The sequence below is a fragment of the Hippopotamus amphibius genome, chromosome 3 (assembly GCF_030028045.1).
Source record: "Hippopotamus amphibius kiboko isolate mHipAmp2 chromosome 3, mHipAmp2.hap2, whole genome shotgun sequence".
NCBI lineage: Eukaryota > Metazoa > Chordata > Mammalia > Artiodactyla > Hippopotamidae > Hippopotamus > Hippopotamus amphibius.
The window spans coordinates 183,372,769-183,399,551 of record NC_080188.1 but is presented as its reverse complement, the minus strand read 5'-3'; the positions used below and the strand labels follow the sequence as shown (position 1 = coordinate 183,399,551).

Here is a 26,783-nt window from a genome sequence, read left to right as displayed (position 1 = left end):
CCAAGCACCTTAAACACTTTATCTCATTTTATTCTTCACAACTCCATAAAGTATGTGATGTCCCACTTTGTAAGGATAGAAGTCAAGACTGGGAGACTTCAAGTAACTTGTTCCAGTCACACAGCTGCTAAGAGCAACTTCAGGAATTGAACCCAGGTCTGTGGCTTGAAACCTTGCTAACGCTTCTTGCTGCCTACTGAACAGCAATATGAAAAATGATTAGAAACAATATCTTTTTCTGAACACAACTTTCTCAAATATATAATTTCCAATATGTTTTTTCTGTATAAAAAAATTTAATGGTTATATTTGCCTTGAGGAAACACAATATTTAAGTAACTATTTTAAAGTCACCTCAAACACCAAGAATTATGCCTTACTTGCTATAATGAAAAAAGAGAATTTAAAATGAAGTAACATCATTGTGTTCGTTTGTAAATAACATATTGCAGCCAACTGTTTCCTAATTGCTCAGACTGTTGATAAATAATCCAGCCCTGCTGCTCTCCACAGATAATTTGCTTTGGATCAGATCAGGCAATTCAAACAATACTAATTACAGTGAAACCCTTTTATATGAATTCCTGTTTGTTGCAAGGAAGAAAACCCCTATATAAAAGGTTAAGGCATTTATCTCTGATTTTTGCTGAAACATAACAACTATTACCTAGGTTCAAGTTGTATTAGTGTGATGAGTTTTGATTGAATGAAAGTGGACACGGTGGCATTTTGTGTGGAAAAAATATGTATTTCAATGTTTGTTGTACTGTCATGAATTACGTTAATGGTATCTTTTTAATGGAAAGAACAGATGTGGATGTTTTATTTAAAGCAATATTTTGATTGAAATAAGCTATGTTGCTAAATGATTATTTACTATCACGGAGGTTCATGTATTAATAGAAAATGTGTCTCTACTAGAAAGAAACCAAGACCTCAGGAAGTCATTATATCAGGGGATTTGCTGTAACGTGATATCATTGTATTTATGATTTTATGGTGTTAAAATGAATATTAAATGAAACAAAATTCCCAAGGATTACTCAGGAGGCAGCTAAGTACATAACATTTTGTACAGATGGTTGGAAGGCACGATTTTGCTCCATCACTGCATCCATATCCTTGAACGATTTCGACTGAAGACAGCATTTCTTTGAATTTTTCATTAAACCAGACGTCTTGAAATATGAATTCCTTTTATGTTTCTGTGAGTTTTGGCTAAAAGAACCCTAGTGAATAAATCATACAATACTACGTGTCACCAGCACTTGTGAATATTTCTGCCTTGTTATTCTATTCTCAGTAGAGCACCATTGATTATCAAACTCAGCGGAGAGCATTTTATGATCATATATCTCCATTAGCTCCTAGTTTGACTACCATAGATTTTTCTGGTTAAGCCTGCATTATGTATTAGGAAGCCTATTTCTTCAATACAAAGTTTGATTTCAATTTTCTAAGCCTAGAACTCTTATTATGTATTATGTATAAAGATTCTTATCTTTTATATGTAAAAATAGCCTGCACTGTCTTTCTGTAAAACTAAAATATATGCCATCTTTTTTTTTCTTGATTCACAGTTAGCATATTACACTATGAAGATGAATCTCTACAATGCAATGGCTGTCAGGGTAAATATTTCTTCACTTGTTAAACAAATGAAAAATCAATTGTGCCCTGAATTCGCTTTTAATAAAATGAGCAAACCAGAATAATGCAAACTTGATTGATATGCTAATAGTAAAGAGAGAAAAGAGTACATAGTTAAAAAGTTAGTTATACTAAATAGTCTTGGCAGTATTAAAAATTAGAGTAAAATGTAAAACAGGTAATTATCAATGCTTATGTCTTAGAATGTTAACTATCTGAGCCATGACTAGAGAAAGACTGTAAATATTAATGAAGCAATGTATTAGTTTCCATATGTCATATAGAATATTGTGATAAATAGATGAGCATGGTTCTGGAATATAAGATTCCTGCCCCATACAAATCAATTAGAAATTATTCATATGATCTCACAGTAATAAAGCCAGTTTCCAGCTTAGAAGTTTTATTTCTGTCATTTCTGTGTTCATTTTTATGTGTTATTTGCCTAATAGGAAGCTGAATTTAGCGATTATGAGGCTCCCTTGTTTTCTGCACAGATTTGGGGAAGAACCATAACAAAAGTATTATTTCTTTTGTATCAGATAATATGATTTTAGCTTAATTGTGAAGCTGTTATAAATGGGAAATTACTTAAGTGAATTTCACTAATGTCCTTAAAACCTATGTTTTAATGTTGACTTATTATATTCTCTTTCATTAATCTGTTAATTATTGCTTCTGCTAATAAAGGATTTTATTTCGGGTGAAGCAAGATAGTAAAATACCTTCTGAAAGTCCTGTGTTGAACTAAGACAGTCATATTAACATTATTTTGATGACTTATACTGCTTTGGGGAGGGGCTTTTCTATGCAGCTGTGAGTGAGTGAAAGCCCAGCCCAGGGCTGATCGCAGTATCTGTCCACCTCTCTGTACTTCTAGACACAGTATCTGTCCACCTCTCTGTGCTTCTGTAGTTTAAGGAAACAAACAAACAAAAAGAGCAAGAAGCATATCTTTTTTGCTTCTTTTCCAGGTGTAATGGGCTATATTTACCTTTCTTAGAAATACAGTATTATAAGAAAATAATTTGGCTTTCCTCTTTTAATGGGAATGCTTGAGTCTGAGAATTAAGGAGATTCTGATTCTTTGTACAGTTCTGCCAAAGACTTAACCTCTGATCCTAAAACATTGTTAGATTCTTTTCTGCATGCCTTTTGTCAGATATGTCTGCAAAGTAAAAAGCAATAAATGATGGAGAACCTAAAGCAGTTGATGACAGGAGGTTTAGGCAACTCCATAGATCCCCATAGGTCACCAAGGGAGACAGAGGCTCAGGAGTCAGAGTTAGAAAAATTCATGCTCTTGTTTATTATTTAGCCCCAAATTTTGTATTGAATTCTGATCTGGCTTGAATCATTAAGATTCCTTTCACCTGACTAAGCATATCTAAGAATCCCATATCAATCAATCCAAGCCACTTGGAAGGCAGCATTTTTTACTGATTCTAACATCAATTAAAAGCTACATTTCCGAATGTTGCTGAACCAAACTTGGGTCCTCTTACTGTACCCAGTAAAGCCAATCTACTGACACTGCATTGTGGTGAAGGAAAGTGCAGCATTTATTTCAGGCGCCAAGCAAGGAGTCCAGGTAGTGCTTAAAAGGCTCGAATTCTCTGAAGGCTGTCAGGGAAAGGTTTTTAAAGACAGGGTGAGGGAGGTGGGGTGTGTGATCAGCTCGTGAACATTCTTCTGACTGGTTAGCGGTGAGGTAATTGAGAGTTAACATCATTAACCTTCTGGTTCCAGCCAGTCTGGGGTCTATGTGCATGTGGGCAACATACAGTTAACTTCTGCCTGGTGGGGGTTTCAGTATCTGCAAAACAGCTCAAGGACATAGCTCAGAATATTATCTATAGCCCTCGAGGAGGAACTAAATGTCCTTAACTTTGTTTAATGGCCAAATAATTTAGCCAAATTATTATTATTTTGTCTTTCTTAACTGTTTCCATTTCTTTCTGGATTTTCTCATTTCTGTGATTAAATATACTCTTTGGAACTTGGGGAAGGCCTGGGAGGCTAAAGTTTTTCTACAGACAAGAGGCAGGTGCAGGATGTGGGGTGAGGGGTCTGTTCCAGGAAGGCCTCAGAGGGTCCTGTTCTGTTACACCTAATAGCATTGCCCAATGATAACTTATCTTTGATTAACATCTCCAGACAATGTTGAACTCTACCTTAGTCCTAGAAAACAGCAAAGTTTAAACCCCTCCCTTCCCCCACTTTTGTTGTGCTGTGGAAACAGCTTCCTGCAAAAAAATCCACCCTTTCCCACATGACTTAGCTAAGAGGTACGGATGGTTCCTTGTTTACCTATGAAAAGGCTAGACAGAGTCCCCCAAATTCCCATTCTTCACCTCACAAATGATTAACTGAACTGCTTGTTCCCATCGAACAACTGGAAAAAACATGTTTATTAACTAAACTGTGGTTAAGCTTCTCTCCTTCCCCAAGGCCCCTGGACTTCAGCCAACATATGGCATCTCCTTAGGACCTCCTCCTGAGGATGGGCTTTGGGGTAAAGCATTTGCAGATCTCCTATCTGATTATGCCACCCTTTTATCCCACTTCCCCACATCAGGTTCTTTCCAGCCTTGTTCATACCTTCCTATAAAAGAAAAACTCCTTTTGCCTAATTTTCACCACGTTTGCAAGTCTACGGTCAAAGATTCTCTGTATTGCAATAGTCCGCTTCCATCTCCTATAGGAGTCACTCACCCTGTCTTTCTTGCAGTAATTCTTTCAAATCAAGTTTCTCCTTGCTATATCCAGATTTGTTTTTTATTTGACACATTCCAGGAGAGAAGAGTAGAGGTGGGAATGCAGCGGTCGTTAAAGCAAAGGGAAGGAAGACTTGAGCATTACCTAGAGGTTGAAATGATCCACTAACGACACTCAGGAATTTTGTGGAGTATGTAAATACTACTGTGAGAAATTTATAATAGAAACGCTTCTCTACAAAGGTGTTCAAAGTCTTCCTTCAGAGGTCTGGATGAGTTAATTTGATAACTTGGTAATGAGGAATCAGGAATGAGTCTTGCTTGCATTGAGGCTGATGTGATCACCTAACAAAGATTAATTTTTAGCATTGAGTGATCACATGACCATAACTGAAGTTATTTGTAAGTGGACTTGGACAAATCTGTTTGTAAGTGGATTTTTTGCAAGATGATGCTCTGAAAATTTTGCTCTCTGCACGAATGAGAGGCTGAGGAGACAAATATGTGGTCCACATAGCTTCATGCCATACACATCTGAAGATTACAACCCTAACTTGATACCAGCAGCTGAAGTTTTACTTCTAATAGCTACAACTCTGCCTTTTCAGTTTATAAGCTATCAACTAACTTTGCTCAAAAGAGCTACCCTTTAAGTGATTAAAATGTGGGTGGCAGTGAGTATGTAGGAGAAAGAATTTCTAAGAGTATCAGATAACTACAAAAAATCTGTATGGCCAGTAATATTCAGACAAATATATTTTTATATATGCACCTAAGTCATACAGTAGAAAATAAAAAAAAACTTTTGTCTTCCTCTGCCTCATATACTGAATCAATTTGCAAATTATGTATTTGACTGTTGACTCCTAGCATGACGAGTTATATTCAATTGTCAAAATGGCTAGTGAAGCATTTCTGAAAAGAGAGGGAATTTAAAATTTTCATTTTTGATCCACCCCCTAGAGTAATGGAAATAAAACAAAAATAAATAAGTGGGACCTAATGAAACTTCAAAGCTTCTGCACAGCAAAGGAAACTATAAGCAAGACGAAAAGACAACCCTCAGAATGGGAGAAAATATTTGCAAACGAATCAACAGACAAAGGACTAATCTCCAAAATATATAAACAGTTCATCCAGCTCAATATCAAAAAAACAAGCAACCCAATCAAAAAATGGGCAGAAGACCTAAATAGGCATTTCTCCAAAGGAGACATACGGATGGCTAAGAGGCACATGGAAAGCTACTCAACATCACTAATTATTAGAGAAATGCAAATCAAAACGACAATGAGGTATCACCTCACACCAGTCAGAATGGGCTTCATCAGAAAATCTACAAACAGTAAATGCTGGAGAGGGTGTGGAGAAAAAGGAATGCTCTTGCACTGCTGGTGGGAATGTAAATTGATACAGCCACTATGGAGAACAGTATGGCGGTTCCTTGCAAAACTAAAATAGAGTTACCATATGACCCAGCAATCCCACTGCTGGGCATATACCCAGAGAACACCATACTTCAAAAAGACACATGCACTCCAATGTTCATTGCAGCACTATTTACAATAGCCAGGACATGGAAGCAACCTAAATGTCCATTAACGGATGAATGGATAAAAAAGATGTGGTACATATATACAATGGAATATTACTCAGCTGTAAAAAAGCAAGGAAACTGGGACATTTTTTGAGACATGGATGGACCTAGAGGCTGTCATACAGAGTAAAGTGAGTCAGAAAGAGAAAAACAAATACCGTATATTAACACATATATGTGGACTATAGAAAAATGGTACAAATCAACCAGTTTGCAAGGCAGAAATAGAGACACAGATGTAGAGAACAAACATAGGGACACCAAGTGGGGAAAGCGGGGAGGGTTGGGGGGGAATGAATTGGGAGATTAGGATACCAAATTGTACACTCTAAATATGTGCAGTTTATTGTATGTTAACTGTATCTCAATAAAAGCTCTAAAAAAAAAACCTTTCATTTGTAGCTTATTCATTCCTAAATAGATGTCACTTTTTTATAATGAAGAATAAATTATATGTATGTGATTGTTTAATGTCATAGATATTCATATCTTGATTTGCTGCATTTATTTTTTAAAGGGTCACCTTTTCTCTAAAGACTTTACAACGCCCCTACCCATGTAGAATTGATCATTCCCTTTTTTTAGTGTTTCTATTTTACCATCAACATACTTCTGTTATAGAACATGTGGCAATTTATGATCCTTACTAATGTACATGCCTGTATCCACCTCCTACACACTGTAAGTCCCTTGGGGCCCTGATCCTATCTTCTTAGTCTTTGTATCTACAGTTCCTGGCTTATACTAGGTGGTTTAATAAATGTCCCTGAATAAATCAATGAGTGTTGGCTCATGCTTTTTTAAACAAGGAGTAAAAAGAGTTGTTTGTTTTAAATACTCTTTGTCTAAGTCCCTTAGTGGTGTTGATGGAAATTATTTAAGCCTTTGCTGGGAGATCTTTAAGCCTTTTTTGAGTGCCTGACTAGGCTAGGTGGTGTGTATAAACTGGACATGGGAAGTAATATTTGGTCACTGCAGTTCACATGTGAATGGAAGACCTCATGAGCTTTGAGAACTTGCCGAAGTTATAACATGTACAGGCTTGAAGGAGGTTTGCTATGAGATCAACTACTGTCAGAACCCACAGTGTGCCCGTACAAAACCCCTGCTACTGATTTGCAGCTAGGCTAGTGACAGTCAATTAATACAGCAATAAATTGCTCAGTAAATTTTTATCTTAGCTCCTGGGGCACTATTCCTCCTGTTTCTCCGTGCGACACTTTATTGCCTTTTTGGTCTTTAATTTGAGTTTACTCCAGATTAGGGTTCTGCTTTTCCTCCAGCATCTTGTCTGCTCCATTGTGGATCTCATTTAAACTTGGCCTCCAACTTTTTTCTTTTTCAGTTCTCACTCTTTGAACAGCTTTTAGTATCTTATACAAATGTCATGAGTTGATTCATTTGCTCAACATCTTTCTCTCCCCATTCCATCTAGATGTACGATTGTGTACCTTTTTACAGCCTGGTGTAGAACTGACCCTCCATTTCTGATGCTAGAGAGCATCTGCTTAAGCACTTGGGTGTCACCTGAGACCCTCCAAACACAGGGCTTGGAGAATCAGTTTTCTAATAATAACAAAGACAAAAGGCAAAATTACTTTATGTGTAGAAATCCATTTAAAAATATCCACAGATAGCAAAAAAAGTGCAGTTTAGTGGAGTTATTTCATCCATCCTAAGGTCTTTTACCTGTTCCTTTTCTCCAGTACTTTGATTCATAGTTCTCAACATTTAGGATTTTTGTTTTCTCTTCTTTATGGCTTTTGTTTACTGGCTGATCTCTTCTAGGATGAAGCCCGTTGTATGGAGTGCAAATATACCTAATTCTTCTACTTCTAGGGATACATCCATTCAGCCTCAACTATGTCTTTGAAGCCCCCCTTCCCCCAATAGAATGGTTCTAGATTCTCATACTTACTACCTGAGGATGAATGGATATAGCTGGTAGATACCTGAGTATACATTAGTCAGACCAACTGCCAGTGAGAGCTATATGTCTCTGAGGCATATATGCAAGAACAAGATTGCAATACCATGTAATTCCAAAGCTTGGTAAGTCAGAACTATTGGTAAATAATAATGAGAAGAATTATCAGTTGCATAGCAGTTACCACTCTCTAGGCACCATTCTAAGTATTTTAAATATTTTAACTGTTCTCTGAAATGACCAGCTCTCTGAAGTAGGTATCATTATGATTCCAATTTGAAAGATGAGAAAATGGAATCACAGAAAGCTAACTTGCCCAAGGTCACATAGCTAGTAAGTGACAGTGTTAGGAATTGAACCCAGGAGGTTTGGTACCCACATTCCTGTTATTTCTGGTCACGTATAGACTTGCCTTTACGTCTAGTCTTCTCCCTCCTTCAAAAATCTGGATGAGAGCAACTGTGTGAACCCTAGATGGAGCTGTTAGGGAAATTTTATTACTTACACTGTGGTTTTCTTGGTAAACTGACCCCATAGCCCTGGTAATTCATAAGCATTCTTACTGGTAGTACATTTCACTCAAGGAATTCTAAATTTAGTAATAATTTGTAGAAAACCAAATTGAGACATCCCAACTCAGTGTCACGTGCTTCCCCTTGTAGGCAGAATGGGATGGCTTAGGATGAAAACCCTCACCTTATAAATGAATATTTGAGCTAGGGTCTTCACATATTGCTGTTGTTAGCATCAGGATTTGTCATCTATCATAACCCCAGATAAAACACTGTTCTTGCTACAATTTAAAATGGATTTTTGTATAGGATATAGTAAACGATAAAAGAGAATCTGTCATTTCTTTCCTGTTTGAAGTACAAGGTGCAGATCACATAGATTTCTGTGATCCAGAAATTTGAATTGGATCTCCACCATGCCTGTTTTGGACCCTGAAAAATTAATGGAAAGAAAAGAGGACTCTAACTTTGTTAAAATATTAGAATCCCCACCAGATCGTTACTAGGACCGCTATTTTTCAACCGCGGATCTCTCTCTATATAAATTAACTCTTAGAATATATTGGTCTTCAGTAAACTCAGCCTAATAGAGATATATAATCTGGCACAGACTTTGGAAGTTAACAAAGCTAAACTCTCTGAGAATTATTGATTCTTTGCAATTCCTTTGAAAAGCCTCCTTTGGGTCATCTCATATGTCTTGAGTTCTCATTTGCTTTCCTGTCCTACGACAACTGGAATAATGTCCTATGAATGCAGATTTCAAGAAGTGCTAATGTGTAGTATCTTAGAGATCTTTCTTGAAAAATATGTTGCATCAGACTTTTTCCTCTTATTTTCAAAGATCTGTGAGGAATGAAAAATGGTAATATCTAAAACCTAGGGAGTTTTAAGGAACTGCAGATGTAATTAATTGTTAAAGGTAGAATTTCTTTTACCCTGGAAACCTTGTCCATGTTATTGATCAATCACATATGCTTTCTTAATGGTATTCATGAGCATCTCAACTACCCTTAATTGTTGCAGTTATTTTAAATGATTTAACTTGCAATTAGTGTCCCAACACATTTTAGTTCAGATAGAAATCCTCACTTTAAGAAAAATAAGAAGTATAATAACAAGAAAACCACTAGACTAACATATAACATATATATCTATATAAAATATACATAGGTTTTTTTAAATGTATTTCCTTTTTTAAACAAATTATTTATTTATTTATTTATTTATTTATTTTTGGCTGCGTTGGGTCTTCATTGCTGTGCATGGGCTTTCTCTAGTTGCGGCAAGCAGGGGCTGCTCTTTGTTGTGGTGCGCAGGCTTCTCATTGTGGCAGCTTCACTTGTTGTGGAGCACAGGCTCTAGGCACTTGGGCTTCAGTAGTTATGGCTCATGGACTCTAGAGTGCAGGCTCAGTAGTTGTGGCACACAGGCTTAGTTGCTCCGCCGCATGTGGGATCTTTCTGGACCAGGGCTCGAACCCTTGTCCCCTGTATTGGCAAGCGGATTCTTACCCACTGCACCACCAGGGAAGTCCCCATAGGTATGTTTTTGACGTGATAATGTAGTGACATTGGGAATGAAAACTTTGAAATTACTAGTTTTAAACCCACTTTTTTGTGCTCACTGTATAGTCTTCCAGAATGTTGAACATTCTAAGAAGTAAAAGTATAATTATGAATGGAATCCTATTTATATGCTCTCATATACATTTAGGACATTAGTCCTAAGTATCATCAGTGAATTTGTCTTTCATGTTTTGATTTTAATTTTAGGTGTGAAAACATTTTTTCTCTCTTTTGATAACATTAAGATTACTATGAATTTTGAGGAATAATAATGAACCCAATGGAGGGAAAATCTTTTCTATGAACAAATGCCTTTTGATATCTCAAGGTTTTGCCATTTATTTTAGTGCTTAAAATAAACATTATTTATAAGACCACTTACATTTTGATATTACTTAATGAGGAATATGCATCATTGATTTGACTAGCTTAAGAGGTCATTTAGAACTTGCCGGTTAACAAGCTGTAATCTGCTGAGCACGCAATGACTTTGTTTAAAATTATCTATTCAGAGCTGATCAATGACAATAATTGTTTTATACCAATCACTTCTGAAAGTTGCTAATTACTTCGAAGGACATGAATATAAGCCCTTTTTCGGAAGTTGTAACCCACTCACCTTGAAATTAAGAAGAACATCATTATCAAAAGTCATCTTGCCTCTTGAAAGTACTTTGTTTTAAAAAAATTAAAAGTTTATTCATTAGTACTGGCATATATAAACAGGAAATTTAGGCAAAATTTAAGATGTCGTTGTTCCTGTAACAGAAAGTATAGTAGAATCTCAGCTATTTTGTATCTTACATCAATTAGATATTGGTTAAACTGGGCTCTCTATAATGTAAGAAATCATGTCTTTTAAATTAAAAAACATGCACACACACTCCATCAGATGTTTTAGTGGAAAAAGCCTGGGCTTTGGAATAAGACAGAGCTGGGTTTGTATCCTAACTCTGTCATATACTCTTTTACTGGTTATGCTGTGACTGATCAAGTTACTTAACCTCAGTGTCTTCATTTTTCACATGGAGATCATGCCCTATTCACAAGGTTACCATGCAAATAAAGGCAGTTAGCATAATACCCAGCGCATTCATGGAGCTCAGTAAATTTCAGATTCTTTACTTCACTGGATGGCACCACCTTCACCCACTCAAATGCCCAGCTTCTTCCAGCTCTTCTTACTCACTTACCTCTAACAAAGCCATCGAAAGGTTGATTGATTATACTTTGATGTGGATGAGTTTTAACCTGTTATCTTAACCATCACTTACCTATTATGAGCTTTAATACCCAACTGTGAATACCAGGATTCGTCTTGGAAAGGAATTGTAGCGTGCTTTTGGGTAGATGTCTAGAGAGGGCATTACAAGACTCTCTGAGAGTGCGGCTGTGGACTCTGAGAATGTGGTTGGTGCTGTTTCTAGTAGTTGCTCAGTGTGGAGTGGGGAGGAGCCCACGCCATTGACTTCTTTTAGGTCACTTCCTATTGGCACGGATTTTTCAGCCATTTTCAGATTTTGCCCTTTCAGCTTTTTCTCTCCAAGTGGGCATACCCACCACTCTGCTGTGACCTGATCATAAATCACCATCTTCCATCTTTCCTTCTTAGTACTCCAGCATGCATCTTTTATATTTTCTGACACATTTAATCTTATTTTATTTAGAATTTAATGGTGTTTTCATGTAAGAGGTAGTCCCTTAATGCCATTTGATATCCTAACAGTTTCCCATGCTTCCTGAGTCACTTGTGTTGCTGATGATGGATTTTCCATCAATGCTTTTGTTTACAAGTGTTCCTGCCTTTAATACAATTATTACTGTGTATGCAATAAAAGTAAGCTGAAATTCATGTGAAGCCATCCAACCAGCTATATGACCTAAGGCATTTATTTAAGCCCTCTAAACGTCAATTTCCTCTTCTATCAAAGAAGGCTGATGATAATCTCTACCTCACAATGATACTGTAATGATTAAATTAAAATAAGCCAGGAAAATAGTCATTATTTGCATGTATAATGCAAATAATACATTTACATTATATGGAATATGTATACATATTCCAATTGGTTATTCTTTTTCATTAGAGAAATGGTTTTTGTAGCAATTCCACGTCTTTCTTTACCAGCCATACTATGATTTTGGTCAAATTAGAGGGAGATAGTTTCTAAACTGAGTATAGAACTTTAGAAAAATTAATTTTTCTTTATTTAAAGAATTAAGCTCTAAAATAAGATCATTTGAAAAATATTTAGAAAGACACATTCTATTGTTACACCAGCTTGTTATTCTACTTAGTTTTACTTTCTAGAATTAATTTCTCTGATTTAATTGTTCTTACAATAAGAACAATAAGTGGTTTTTCATAACTTCAATTATTTTAGTCATTCTCATACTGAGAGGTTGACTAAAACAGTTCTTCAAAGTCTTAGAATTTAATCATTCAGATTGTAAAATACCTTTTAAATGGCCATATTTTAATACACAGAAAAATAAGGGATCACAATTCAAATAAAACATTTTTCCTGTTTATTCCTATAGATCCAGCATTCAAGTTATAAAATTTAAACTCAACATATTTGGTTAAAAAACCATAGGCTTTTGGGATAAAACTCAGTGGACTAAGGCTCAGTCTCTTATTAATTACTTTTTCCTATGAAAAAAAATTTTAAAGAAGATGTATGTTCCTAGCATAGCTAACTGTGCAAAACATTGGAAGGACTTCGTATCCAAAAAGAGAATCATTCATAGTATGTGAATAATTCATAAACATATGTAAACTGCTGGAAAATTTTAGAGAATGAAGCTAAGTCTTTATGCAAGGCTAAGTTAACACTTTTTTCAATTTTTTTCTGTTTCTTTTTTATTTTTATTATTTTTTCTTTTTATTTTTTTTTCTTTATTTTTATTTTTTCTATTTTATGTTTTTTTGGTTTTCCACAAAAGTAGGATCCATACATGATAATTTTTGTCTTGAGTTTTTCCAATAGAGGTTATATATAGAGTATATCCAATAGAGCAAAGATAGGGCTTAAAGACATTGACTTGATTCTTCTTATGATTACTGGGGCATTTAAGGCATCTAGTAGCCCACTTAAGTATGTTTTCTTAGACACCAACACTTCTCTCATCTTAAAAGAAAAAAAGATACTTTCAACAGAAATACTTGTTCATTGAAAGTTGCACTTCACTTTGTTCACAGTTCTGTATTGCAATGGTTTAGAGAATGGGCCCCCTGAAGTCCTAATTTGATTCCTGAATCCATCACTAATAGCAGCATAATTATGGGAAAATTGAATAACTTCTCTTTTTAGCAGTTTTCTTATCTGTAAATATAGGAATGTTCTAATGATTAAATGCACACTTACAAACAAAACCCTTAGAATAGTGCCTCACACATAATAAGAGCTCAGTAAATGTTACCTATTGTTACTATTAGAGAAGTATGAAAATGTCATGATGAAGGTACAAGATAACATTTTGTTTAAAGATTTTGATAGCACTGAATTTAAAAAGCCTATGAAAGGGAGTTTCCTAGCAGTCCAGCGGTTAGGAGTCGGTGCTTTCACGGTCATGACCCCGGGTTCATTGGTTGGGGAACTAAGACCCTGTAAACCTTGTGGTGTGGCAAAAATAAATAAATAGGTAAATAAGTAAGTAAATAAATAAATAAATAAAAGCCCATTAAAAGCATTGATTTCAGTGAGAGGAAATACAGTCTTCAAGCCAGCTGGTTATGAAAAAGACAAAATCTGTTTGGTCAGAAAGTGGAAGAGGTAGGAATTGGTAAAGCAAATTTTTGATCTTTCAATAGTTAATTTCACATTTAGTATTTGTAAAACAATGATAAATGTTATAAAAAATTATAGCAACCTAGAGTATGTTTTTGTCTTTATAATATTTTATAATAAATCTATGAGTACAACTTATATTTGCAACTGTTATATTAGTGGAAAAGCCTAAGACTTTGATAGGAGTTATCATCTATCATTACCTTGATTTTAAAAAATTATTAATGTTTTCACTAAAAATGTTCACTGGCATATTTTATCTTTTTATTTAATTCAATAGATTCAGAGGCGATGGCGAGGCTATAAGATTCGGAAATACTGCTTTAATTATTTTTATTTGAAGGAGTACCTGAAAGCTGTTTCAGAGACCAATGATGCAATTAGGTGAGTAGTATGATCACTAGTCTACTAGTGATATTATCAGACTTAGGAATACTTTTTTTTTTAAATTTACCTTCTTAACTATTTTCTAAAAAATACTTATTTATTAATTTATTTATTTGGCTGCATTGGGTCTTCAATGCTGCACGAGGGGCTTTCTCTAGTTTTGGTGAGTGGGGGCTACTCTTCATTGTGGTGCACAGGCTTCTCATTGCAGTGGCTTCTCTTATTGTGGAGCATGGGCTCTAGGCACGCGGGCTTCAGTATTTGTAGCACGTGGGTTCAGAAGTTGTGGCTCACGGGCTCTAGAGTGCAGGCTCAGTAGTTGTGGTGCATGGGCTTAGCTGCTCCATGGCATGTGGGATCTTCCTGGACCAGGGATCTAAACCCATGACCGCTGCATTAGCAGGTGGATTCTTAACCACTACCCCACCAGGAAAGTTCCTAGGCATACTTTCTGAAACTAACTGATATTTTAGGCAGAAGTTTATTGATAAGATAGAGGTATTTAATTCTCTTTACCTTAACAATTTGTGGCTGTTGTATTTTTAAATATCTTGTACTCTTGACTGTAAATTAGATTATTAGTGTGTGTAGTAGGCCTACCTTGACACTATGCAAATAGATTAGTTTCAGTAAAATCACCTCATTTTGAGATGGATTTATCTGTAAAATGATTACATAGATGAAGACTTAAGTATGACAATCCTCAGAACATGTTCAATGGCAAGAACTTGCCTCTCAAAGATGAAAACGTTATGGAACACATTAAAATGGACTGATTTACTGTCAGTTTTTATTTCTGTAAACACATAGAAAGGTAACACCTGGATTTAGGCCTTAGGATGACACCTTCTATAGATTTAAAGTTACTGCAACACTATTCAGTGAGCTTTACCAAAGCTCTAGGTAGTGTTTTCATATTACTTCAAAAATAGCTAGTATTTTCCTCTCATAATATTGCCCATTCTAATAACATATAAGCGACCATATGCTCATAATAGATTTAGATAAATAGGAAATAGTGACGAGTCATAGTTGACATTTACATAATAGTTTTACTTTCAGTTTTCACATACATTATCTCATTTTACTCTTAATGTTTTTTGAACTAGAGAGAACAGTCTACATGAAGTTAAGACAAAGGTGTTGTCTGAGACCCTAAAATTATGTATATATATCGTAAGAAATATCTAAAAACTAACTTCCCAACTTTTAACTTTCTCGCATATGTTGTATGTATAAATGGGTCTGGTCTTTGGAGATTAAGTATGGGGAATTTGTATAGTTGATTTCTTTGGAAACAGCAATAAAGATTTGGGGAAGTTAGAATAGGATTTAGTCAATGAGAGAAGTTGGAAAACTTAGAAACATGGGCCACGGGGGCTGCTATTTAATTTCTTCCTAAGAAAACCAAAGTTCTAGAGATGGGCTGGTTATCTGTAAATGGCAGAGCTTGTCAGGAGGAGAGAGCTAGTGGAAGATGCAAGAGTGAGAATTTAAGTAGGACTGGGCCTGGTGTGAGGCAAGGGAGGCTCTTAAGGCACAGCAGTTAAGGAGGCGCTCGCTGTCAGGGTCATGAAGGTGCACTTCCCCAATCTCGAGAGTGTATACTTAAAATTTTACGTTTTAGAGGCCTCACTTGCTTCATCCAAGTCCTATCCCTCACTAGGAGAAGGTCCTCAAAGAGACAAACGTGTGGAAGGTGGTTTTAGAAAGTCCTGTTTCTTCTGTTCAACATGTATTTCCATTTGTCCTTGTTTTGTTCCTGAGTTTACTGGGAATGTGTCTAGACACTCTAGAGTGTGGTTTATCTGTGCTGGCAATATGGTTTAGCCTGGTATTCTTCATCAGAGTACTGCCTTCTTCTTTTTATTTCTGCCTCTCTTAGACGTCACATTTTTTTTTTTTTTTGAGGTATCTATTCTCCATCAGTGATTAATTTCCTAATCATTTACTCTCTCTTTGTTCTTGCATTTATTAATAGACTATTTGTAGTCCCTGTGTTATTATTATCATTGTTGTTGTTTTTATCTTGGAATGGGGTATTGGAAAAAGCCAGTGTTGGGGAAGGACCAGGGTGGTGCTCTGGGGGTGGTAGGAGGTCTCTTGCATGATACTGTGTATGTGTGTCTCTGTATGTGAACTGCTTTAGCTTTTTTGTTTGTTTTATTGACAGTGACTGGCAGTTATAGGACTGCTTATCACTTTTAGAGTCTCCTTTCTTAGAGATCTGTGGCAAAAATGGCATTCCTGTGCATTTCCTCACTTGGCCCTGCATCCTCTGCAACTCTGTGGTGTAGTTCGGGGAATCTGCCACAGTTAAACTTTGTTCTACAATCTTGTTCACCTGCGCAAGGAGGGCATTGCTATTTTTCTCCTCAGGGTATGCCACCTGTTCTTAAGAATTTTCACCTGGCAGTACCGTGACATCTCTAATCCTAGGTGAAGTTTCACCACTCTTGTGGTCCTTCTTCATATATATTATTGCAAGTGTTTCCTACTTTTATGGATGATAGGACTTTATTTTTTATTTCTTATTGTCTTTCTTATTTTATGGAAGTTTAAGAGAGAAGTGGGCAGAGGTAATTTTATTCCACTCTCTCAAAACTGGAAATACATAGTTAACTTTTTATTGTAAATCACAATATATTTTCCTTTCTATTACATAAACAGTTTTATAAATGCAATGAAAACATGGTACAGGGTAGAAGAGAGGCACACCTAAGGCAAAACTGATTGGTGTAAGTCAGGGCAGGAGTGGAAGCTGGGGTTTAGGGATGCTTTTCAGAGGCAGTAAAGCTAAGCCCTGAAGCTTGTGTAGCAATTAGGATATTTACACATGAAACTTGACTGAGATTGGTGCGTGGAACATAATGGAAGGATTGGTTAGGGGTAAATCCAGCAGGGACCATAGAGTACCAGGGCATTTTAGACCATATTAAAGATTGGCATGGGCTTCGTCTTTGAGAAGAACAGCGGCGTGATTACACCCGTGCTTTGCCATGCATGTTCAGTTGCATTTTTCATAATAGTTATATTTAAATAGTCTGGTATGTTTTAAAATCATCTATTAGGGTATTAATTTTGCTGAGATGAAGTTTTTCTTCTTTCTCACAGAAGAATATGCAACAAGTTTGTTTGGATTGTTTCTTCACGTTTCTTTATTCATTTTTCATTGAAAATCATTGGAATCAGGACTCTAGTTACCTTTTCCTTCATAACGAATTCCAGCCAAAGCAGCTTAAAACAATACACACTTATTATCTCATCATTTTATCCCTCAGGGACCTGGGAGGGGCTGTGCTGTGTGCCTGGGCCAAATTGTCTCATGAGGTTGCCTTCTGGCTCTCAGCCAGGGCTGCCAGTCTCACGTGGAAACTCAACCGTGGGGGAGACCCACTTCTAAGCTCACTCACCTGGGCCTCAGTTCCTCCAGCCGTTGGCCACTGGCATACCTTAGTTTCTTGCCACGTGGACCTCTCCATAACACAGCTTATAATATGGAAAGTGCCCTCAGAGCAAGTGAAAAAGAGAACAGGAGAAAACATCTGAGATGGAAGCCACATCCTTTTGGTGGCTAATATCAGAAGTGACATCTCGTCACTTTTGCTGTATTCTGTTCATTTAAAGCAAGAGACTAGGTTCACCTCACACTCAAAGAGGAGGATTACTCAAGGGGATGACTTCCAGAGTGGGGATTGTTGGAGGCCACCTTAGAGGATACTTTCCACGTACTGTGACTTGCATATAGTATTTGTTCAATAAGCATGTTGATTTTCAGCTTTTGCCGAGGACAAAAGTTACTTCACATTAACTTAAGGCAATATTTTTATGTGATGTTTTTTCAAGATTATGTTTAATATCGTGTCAAAACAATTATGATGTATCCTAATTACTTATACCAAGAAGCATTAAAATGTATGTTTTTGGATTTCAAAGAGAATGTGAAAGATCTAATGTGTTCTTCTGTCTTTGGACAGGCTAAAATCATTTACAGAAAATAAACTAGTAAAATATATATTATATCAGAATATGTTTTGCACTTGAATTATGTTGCACAATTCAAGGCCAGACAGCACTGGGCTTAACTTTAGCTTATTTGCTTTTTCATTAATAGAAATAGTTTATTCTATAGTTAACAGTAAAAAACTATATATATGTATATATACATATACAAGAATATATTTCTATAACCAAGAGTGGACCTATCACAAAGATAAATGGAATTGATTAATTTAGGCTGAATTTGCATTTGGTAGACATGTTTCTTCATAATAACTAACTTGATATGCAAAAGTTGCCCCAGGTTATGAATGAGAAAATTATATAATGAAATTAAAAATTAGCTACAGAGTTATAGATTGGTAGCATTAATAAAACATTATTAGCTTGAAGTGCAGAAAACTGACTTTTTTTTGGACAGAAATTCAAACTAAAAGTAATGTATTCCCCCAAGTTTAATGCTTTAATGTAGTTGTTGGTTGCGAATAGCGCATAACAATAGGTTTGTTTTGAATGTAAATTTGTCATTCATCAAAGCAAATTAGTTTTTCAGCATGTTGATTTTGTGTAGCCCTGGCTTGTCTAGAAAGATTTTTATGGGTATAATTCTTTACCTATCTTTGCATATATCATCAAAGTTTTTTTTTAAAGGATATATTTGTTTCTTTTGTTTTTACTGCAACAGCTTTATCGAGATGTAATTAACATACCATACAGTTTATCCATTTAAAATGTACACTCCTGTGGAGGTTAGTATTGATATATTCACAAAGTTGTGCAACCATGACCACAATCAATTTAAAACATTTTCATTATCATAAAAAGAAATCCTATACCCTTTCACAGTCACGCTCTCATTCTTCCCATTCCTGCCCGGTCCTAGGCAACCACTAATCTCCTGTCTCTATAGATACACCTATTCTGGACATTTCAAATTGAATCATATAATATGTAGTCTTTTATGACTGATTTCTTTCACTTAGCCTGATGCTTTCAAGGTTCATCCATGTTGTAGCATGTATTAGTACTACATTCTTTTTTCTTACCAATTAACATTCCATTTTATGGATAAGCCACATGTTATTTATCCATTTACCAGTTGATGAACATTTGAGTTGTTTCCACTTTTTGACTATGATGAATGATGGTGCTGTGAACATTAATGTACAAGTTTTTGTGAGGCCGTGTGTTTTTATTTCTCTTGGCTACATCTTGAAAGCTTTAAGCTAACAAAGTCAAGAATGAATGATTAGGAACAATAACTTTGGACTCAGATCAATGTGGATTAAAATCATGGTTCTGCCACTCTCTAGTTTGGTAACCTTGAACTAGTTACTTAATTTTACAGAAATTAGGTTTCTTCATCTGTACACTTCGGAGGAGCAATATTTACTTTGCAGAACTTTTGTAAGGCATGCAGTACAGGAAACACAAAGCATATAATTGACATTCAACAAATAGCAGCTATTATTATCAAGGACAAGGTAGGAAAAAAGAGAGCCAATATTTGTAAATATATACCTCCCTGTGATATTAAAAAGTTAACATTCAGTTCTTTATGAGGCTATTTTTAATTCAGAGTAAGCAAACAGATATAAAATTTCATGAATTAGGTGGTATGTATATATATTTTTAATTTATAGAAACACTAATTGCCAAGTACAATATGTCATCAGTATTTTATGACGTTAAACCGTGTCTAAAAACTGTCAGAGAGCTTGAAGGAAAAGCAAAGAATAGAACATAGTACAAAGTTGGGAAAGAGGCAATCAAGGAAAACACAAACATAGTTTTCTTTTAAAATTTAGAGTTCTTTTACCATTTTATGGTAAACAAAAGAATATATATTAACATAATACATGCATATTGTTAAGTATATTACCTATTACCAAATGTTTTATATTAGGTAAAAGACTTGCCTTACCATATTCTTTTACCCAGTCCCTAATGGTTACCACTTTTTTCTCTTAGCTATTTCTTCTTATATTCGCTGAATGTTTCTAAACTATATGCTTATCTGATATTGTCTGATTTTACACCTCAGATCTTTTAAATTAGTTTTATGTAATATGGTAGATGACGATTTAACTGTCTTATACTTCCCACCTCCACATATATCTCTTTTTAGATGAAGCTATATCAGTATTTACATTTTTGTGATTATGGAAGTAGAGTTTCTTACAAAGGTAATTAATGTAGGGTGAGTATTTTTACTCTATTCCTTTTTTAGTTAATTTCTATCTTCCTTATTTTTTCCTCATCTCATATGCAGATTATATCTGCCATTAATTATTTTCCAGCTACTCTATCTTAGTAGGAAATCTAGTAAGCTCCCTTTTCCTCTGGAGCATACCCTCTCTGGCCTCCCCATCGTCCTGCTCCAAACAGACTGCATTTGCTCTAGACATAATAAAGATTTCTTCTTGAGAAGGTATTTTTTCGCTTCCTCCTGGGCTGGACTCACTATTCTATGGCTCTGTGTTCCCTTTTCACGATTTATTTCCTTGTGTTTCTTGGAGCAACTGCTATAATAATGTTCATGGAAGGCAAGTTTTGGAGTCTTTGCATGTGTTTTTTTATTTTATTTTTTTAAATATGGAACGCTTCACGAATTTGCGTGTCATTCTTGCGCAGGGGCCATGCTAATCTTCTCTGTATAGTTCCAATTTTAGTATATGTGCTGCCGAAGTGAGCACTTTCCATGTTTTAAATATGTCTTATTCTGTCCTCAAATTTGATTAGTAGTTTGACTGCATATAACAGTCTAGATTGCAAATTATTTTTCCTTAGCATTTTGAAGGAATTGCTCCCTTATTTTTTTTTTAAAGAGATCTTTTTTAAATTAATTAATTTATTTTATTGGCTGTGTTGCGTCTTTTTTGCTGTGCAAGGGCTTTCTTTAGTTGCGGTGAGTGGGGGCTACTCTTTATTGTGGTGCATGGGCTCCTCATTGCCGTGGCTTCTCTTGTTGCAGAGCACAGGCTCTACACGCGTGGGCTTCAGCAGTTGCAGCACATGGGCTCAATAGTTGTGGCTCACCGGCTCTAAAGCGCAGGCTCAATAGTTGTGGCTCACGGGCTTAGCTGCTCCGCGGCATGTGGGATCTTCCTGGGAGCAGGGATCGAACCTGTGTCCCCTGCATTGGCAGGCGGATTCTTAACCACTGCACCACCTAGGAAGCCCCTGCTCCCTTATTTTTAACTTTCAAAATTGCTAGATACTCGCTATTCTGGTTCTCCCCTCTTTGAAAGTGATCTATTTTTTTTTTCCTTTTTCAATGTGTGTTAGTTCAAGTTCACCAGGAAGTAGATACTAAGATGGGATTAGATGTGCAAGAAGTTCATTGGGGGGAAGAAGCAGGATGAGGTAGGGAGAACCTTCAGTCTATGGCACAAGTCTGACACCTGTGAAAAGAAAAAGAAAAGGAAGAAAAATTGGGAAAAGGCTGGGACTGCAGCATATTTTCAAGAAATGTTGATGGCTTGTCCTCAAGCCAAAGTTACCCTTCAGTGGAGTCTGTTGTCTGGCCGGAATGATCCTGCCTTAGTCCCTCATTATCTCAGTCACTGGCTGGGAGTCACCTGGGGAAGATATGACCTTGATATGAACCTGTTGGCAGATCCAGTGGTACATTTGTAGGTTATTAAAGGATGTTTTAAATTTTTCTCCTGAAGCTTTTGAAATTTCTCAATTTTATGACTTTTATTGGTATTTTGCTTCCATTGTTCTGAGCAATCAGTGGATACTTAAGTACTGCAATATTTTCTTATATTATTTCTGTGATAATTTCCTTGTTTCTATTTTCTTTTATTCTTTTTTCACATGATTCTTATTGGCTGGATGTTGGACCTCCAGAAGTTATGTGGGGAGTCTCTTAAACTTTTCTGCCCCCTTCTTTACCCTGGGCATTTAAACTCCCATTTTATTTTTGTGAGAGACTTCCTTCCTACCCTTCTACTGAAATTTTTATTTCAGCAATTATTTTTAACTTTCATGAAATATTTCTACTATTATGATCATTTGTTTTCTATAGCATTCCATACTTATTTTATTAATAAAATATCTTATATTTCTCTAAAATACAGGAGCAGAAAGGGTCTCGGCAGGAAGAAGAATCCACCTCAGGGATTTATTCCTCAAATAAAGAGAGTTAATGAAAGGGTAATTGCAGAGATGTGGGTGGGGTTAAGGGCTCAGTGAGAGAAGTTTTGGCATCCGGAGAGCAACAGTGAGATGTTGCTACTGCCAGGGTAGAAGAGTTAAGGGAAAGAAATAGCTTTAATGGCTACAGTGAGAGCCAAGTAGAAGTTTACAACTCCCACCCCTGGCTATGAACTATACTTATAGAGGAATTCAGTTACTGCCAGAGGTGTGTGGCACCAAAGGAGAGAGAGGAATGAGGAAGAAATACCCCCAAATTCTTCCTCCTGAATGTTAGTGTTCTGTTAGCCTAAACCCATCTGCAAACCAGTCAAAGTGACACAGTATGTAGGGCTTGGTCCCAGTGCAAGTGTGTAGAATGAATTGGAGGTGTGGCAAATGAAAAATAATCAGCACTGATAATTCAAGTTCAGAGGATAACTTTTATTCAGTCTCTGTGATACTGATTTCCTCCAGGGTGTTTTGTTTGTTTGTTTTTTTCCAATTGGTTATTTTCACCTTTCCTTTTATGTTGGAGCCTTTCCTCACAAAACTGGTGATCTTTAGCTGTTTGTTTACACACGCACATGAGAAACTGAAGTGCCAGTTTGAGTGTGTACATACATAAGCAGATTTTGTTGATTGGCAGGCTTCAGTTGCTTTTAAAGTGATTGGACAAGGGAGCTGACCCCTTTCACTGGGGGGATGCCCAAATGCCAGTATGTGGAAGTCTTCCTCTTAGGCTATTTAGTTTTTCCTAAGAAGAAATTTCTGATACTCTATTGAGGGAGAAGATGCTGTAGCTGCATTGGCGTAAATGGTGAAAGAAGGGCCTTGTGCTTCACACCTAGAAATCACCACCTTGAGTCCTATGCCTTTTCTCTCAGTTTCTTCAGAGAGGACACCTTTGATCCCTCACCTAAGTGATAAAACCTGGATGCTACCATTCTCTGCAAAAAAAAGAAACACGCAAAAGTGTGTGGCCATTGTAGCTGTGTAGCTCAAGTTTAAATCGCTAAATTGGCAGAACCGAGATGGGATTTTAAGAAGATCTTATGCCTTCATAAATGGTGCTCTTTCCAGTGTATTATACTGTTTTAATGTACACAAAATGAATGAAATTATAGAAAGATCATAGGAAATAAAAGTTTTTCAGTTGGACTACATTTGATGCATAGTGTTAAATTCTAGATGCCACTATTTATGATTAATATTGACCCAAAAATCTGCATCTAACAGAAAACGACCAGGAATTTAAGGAACTTAAAACTCATGAAGAATTGGAGTTCTGAGACTGGAGAACAGCAGCCTAGGGGAAGGCATGATGTCAGTCTTCAAATTTTAAAGAACTGTCACGCACTACATTTATAAAAAGGGAAAAAATTAAGACAAGTGGGTAGATTTGCATTCCACATGAAAAACATATTTCCAATATTTGATATTACTCAGTGGTAGGCTGACTTGTGAGGTACAAAATATTCCAACAGAAGGATTCATCTACAGTGTCAGGTAGACATTTGTGTAGAAAGAATCTCTACATTTGATGACAAGCTAGAAGATTCCTAATTTCCCTTAAAATCTGAGATCATTTGCCTTATATGGTAATAAATATGTTTAGAAGAAAAGATATCTGTATATTTATTTGCCACAAAACTCCAAGCACTTTGAATTCCATAAAGGTGCTAGGAACATATAAGTGGAACTAATCTATGGCATAATGAATTCACAGTAACGTATATGGTATTAAAGTATCATTTACCATGACCAAGACGGGTATGACAATATGTATAAATAAAGATTTTGTTTATACACATTTTAATTATGTATTTAAAATCCTTAATTAATCTAAAGTTAAAAGTGCTCTAAATCTATCATGCAATTTAAAAAAGTGTTCTTAATACTAAAAGATATTTTTGAAATACCTTATATGTAACCCTGGCACATAAAGGTTGCTTTATATTCCTGTAGTTAGAAAAGGTTATCTCAGAGTGGCAACACCCCCACAAGTCACTGGTATTGGAGAAGAATGACTAATGTATTTATCATTAATATGACCACATTACAATTTTGATTTATATTTAAGAAGTCTTGTATTCATTGACATGCTTACCAAAACGCCAAATTGGAGAAAAGGAGGTCTATTAAAATGCATTTTCAACTTTTTCTGATCTGGGTGGGGCTGATAAAACAATGCATTTACGAGAACAACCTCTGGTCCTTACAAGAGCCCTAGGCAGCTCTTCCATGTTGGCATAAACCGGGCTGCACGCTTCGTCTCCTTGGTTATTCGGTAATCTATACACCCATATGCTTAAGTCAGCATATTAAACTCTGACTTTATGTCCTTTGTCCTTTGCTATTATTTTTGTGTCTGAACAACTTCCAGTTGAATTCTGAGATATTCTCTTAGGCCTTAAAATTTACAGTTCCTTTCTCTCTATTTCCTGTTAAACTGTCAGTGCTTGTTCCCAGTGACGATGGTCACAATCCAAACTAACAGCTTGCTGTTTCAAAATATTTACGTCAATATTTGTGTTAAATGCTGTCTTTGTAATCTGCTAATTTGCATTTGGTAAGGATAAAGCCAAAAAACAAAACCTCGAGTGATTTTTATAAATATGCATCTAGTTTTTAGGAAACTGAATTCAAAAGATTTGAACACAGTCTCTCATCCTTATAATGGTTATCTGGGAGCCTCAATGTGGCCACCCTTATCGTCTTTAAGTAATCTTGCTCTGGCCAGGAAATCGTGCAGAGTCAACAAATGCATCAGGCTAAGGACAAAACTGAAGAACGTTGAGACTGCTTAACATTCTGCATCAGGGAAGCACAGCACTAGATGTCTACTTCCCTGGAGCTGAAGACTTTTTAGTACATAAAGCTAGCTTAGGCAGCACGTTTCCAGTTGTGCTTAAATTAACAAAGAAATAGAAACAGGAAGGAATCAGCGTGTCCTTTCAGACTGTTAACATGTGCAGCCCCCCAAAATCAAAGCTGGAACTACTAGAGTGAAAAAATTGATAAGGTAGTGTTGGTATTTGCCCCCCTTTTGCTGTCACATATAGTTTGTTCCAGAACTTTCATCAACTTTGTTTTAAAGTCAGAATTAATATTAAGTGGGAAAATGCTAATGGAAACACTATGAATCTTGATAATAATAGCTTCCTCTTTAGACACATGTACAGTGTAGACAAAAATCATCATAACTAAGTAATTGCTTAAATGGTGCAAATATAAACAAAAGAAATACTTTATACAGACTCATCAAAAATTTCTGGCTGATGGTATATCATATCTATATGTTTTTAGTAAGAGAAAAATTAATCTAGTATGCAGTAATCAGGAAAGTCATAATTAATTAACAAGCTAAAATTTTATATGGACAAATTTAGACATTGTAAGCAAAGACCAGCTCAGTAAATAGACTACAATCACAGTAAATCATGTTTACTAACCATCTATTGTGCATATGGGGTTTTATCGCACAGATCCCCTTTGGGGATACATGTTATTGTGTTTTAAACATGAAAAACTGAAATCAGGTTTCAGTAACTTGGGTAAGTTCACACACCTAAGTAGTGGTGGATCTGGAGGTTTGAACTCAAGTCTTCTTTGTTTTGAATCAAAACGCGCTGCCTCTTTGTACTTTTGAATTGTTGCAAGTTTGTATCAGTTATATTTCAACTATGACATATAGAGTAACTAGGCTCACTTAAAACCCATTTTGAACTTCTTATAAATCGCCTTCTTTGCTGTGGGAACTAGAAAACTAAAAACTCACTTTATTAGACTTCCTTGCAATGGAGGTACCATGTGACTTGGTCATGGCCAATGAAGTAAAGTATTAAAAGTAACCACTTAAAATGGGAATTTGACTATTGGAGGCCATTTGATGTCAGATTAGAAACCATTATTATGTAGTGTAAAATATTTTTTCAGACCCCATCTACTCTACCATGTGACACAGATCATTAACACTCAAGTCTTTGACATTAACTGAAATAGTAGGTACATTTCAGAATATTGGTGTGTGCTGCCTCCTTTTTGCCTCTTTCAGCAAATTGCTATGAAAAAAAAATAGGTGAACTTGGACTAGTAGTAGCCAACCTACAAGCATGGATGGAAGATAATACTGCTTTGCTAAGGGTAGTGCTCTCTGTATACAGTGTATATTTAATTAGAGTTTTATCATTTGGAACCTTGTGATATTGAAAAACCCAACAGCTTCTATACCTCAAACTGAAGTGTTTATAAGCAGTAGCTATGAAATTTAGGGGCTTAGCTGGAGACAAATCCAGGCCTTGGCAAGTATTTGAGCCCAAGACAAAGATCAGATTGGGGATGTTCTGTTGTCTGATAATGGCTACGTAATTCAGACCAACCATCCTCATGATGACATCTAAGCATCAAAGAACTATCAACATAGTAAATAATTTACTGGCCAAAATATAGTAGAAGATGAGAATTCAGAGATGTAAGTCTACACTCAAAGCTG

General features: G+C 35.9%; 1 protein-coding gene and 1 non-coding gene across 2 annotated transcripts in view; one reads left to right on the top strand and one right to left on the bottom strand.

The window, feature by feature from the left end:
• The window catches only part of SPATA17 (spermatogenesis associated 17), a 188,709-nt gene that overhangs the window by 39,456 nt on the left and 122,470 nt on the right, over positions 1-26,783 (top strand). The window contains exons 4-5 of the mRNA XM_057728510.1: positions 1,581-1,631; positions 14,043-14,146. Of these exons, the coding sequence (XP_057584493.1) occupies positions 1,581-1,631; positions 14,043-14,146 (155 nt within the window). The remainder of the gene's footprint in view (positions 1-1,580; positions 1,632-14,042; positions 14,147-26,783) is intronic.
• On the bottom strand, positions 20,738-20,844 carry LOC130850537 (U6 spliceosomal RNA). The gene has a single exon (XR_009052910.1). It is a non-coding gene; the product is annotated as a U6 spliceosomal RNA (small nuclear RNA).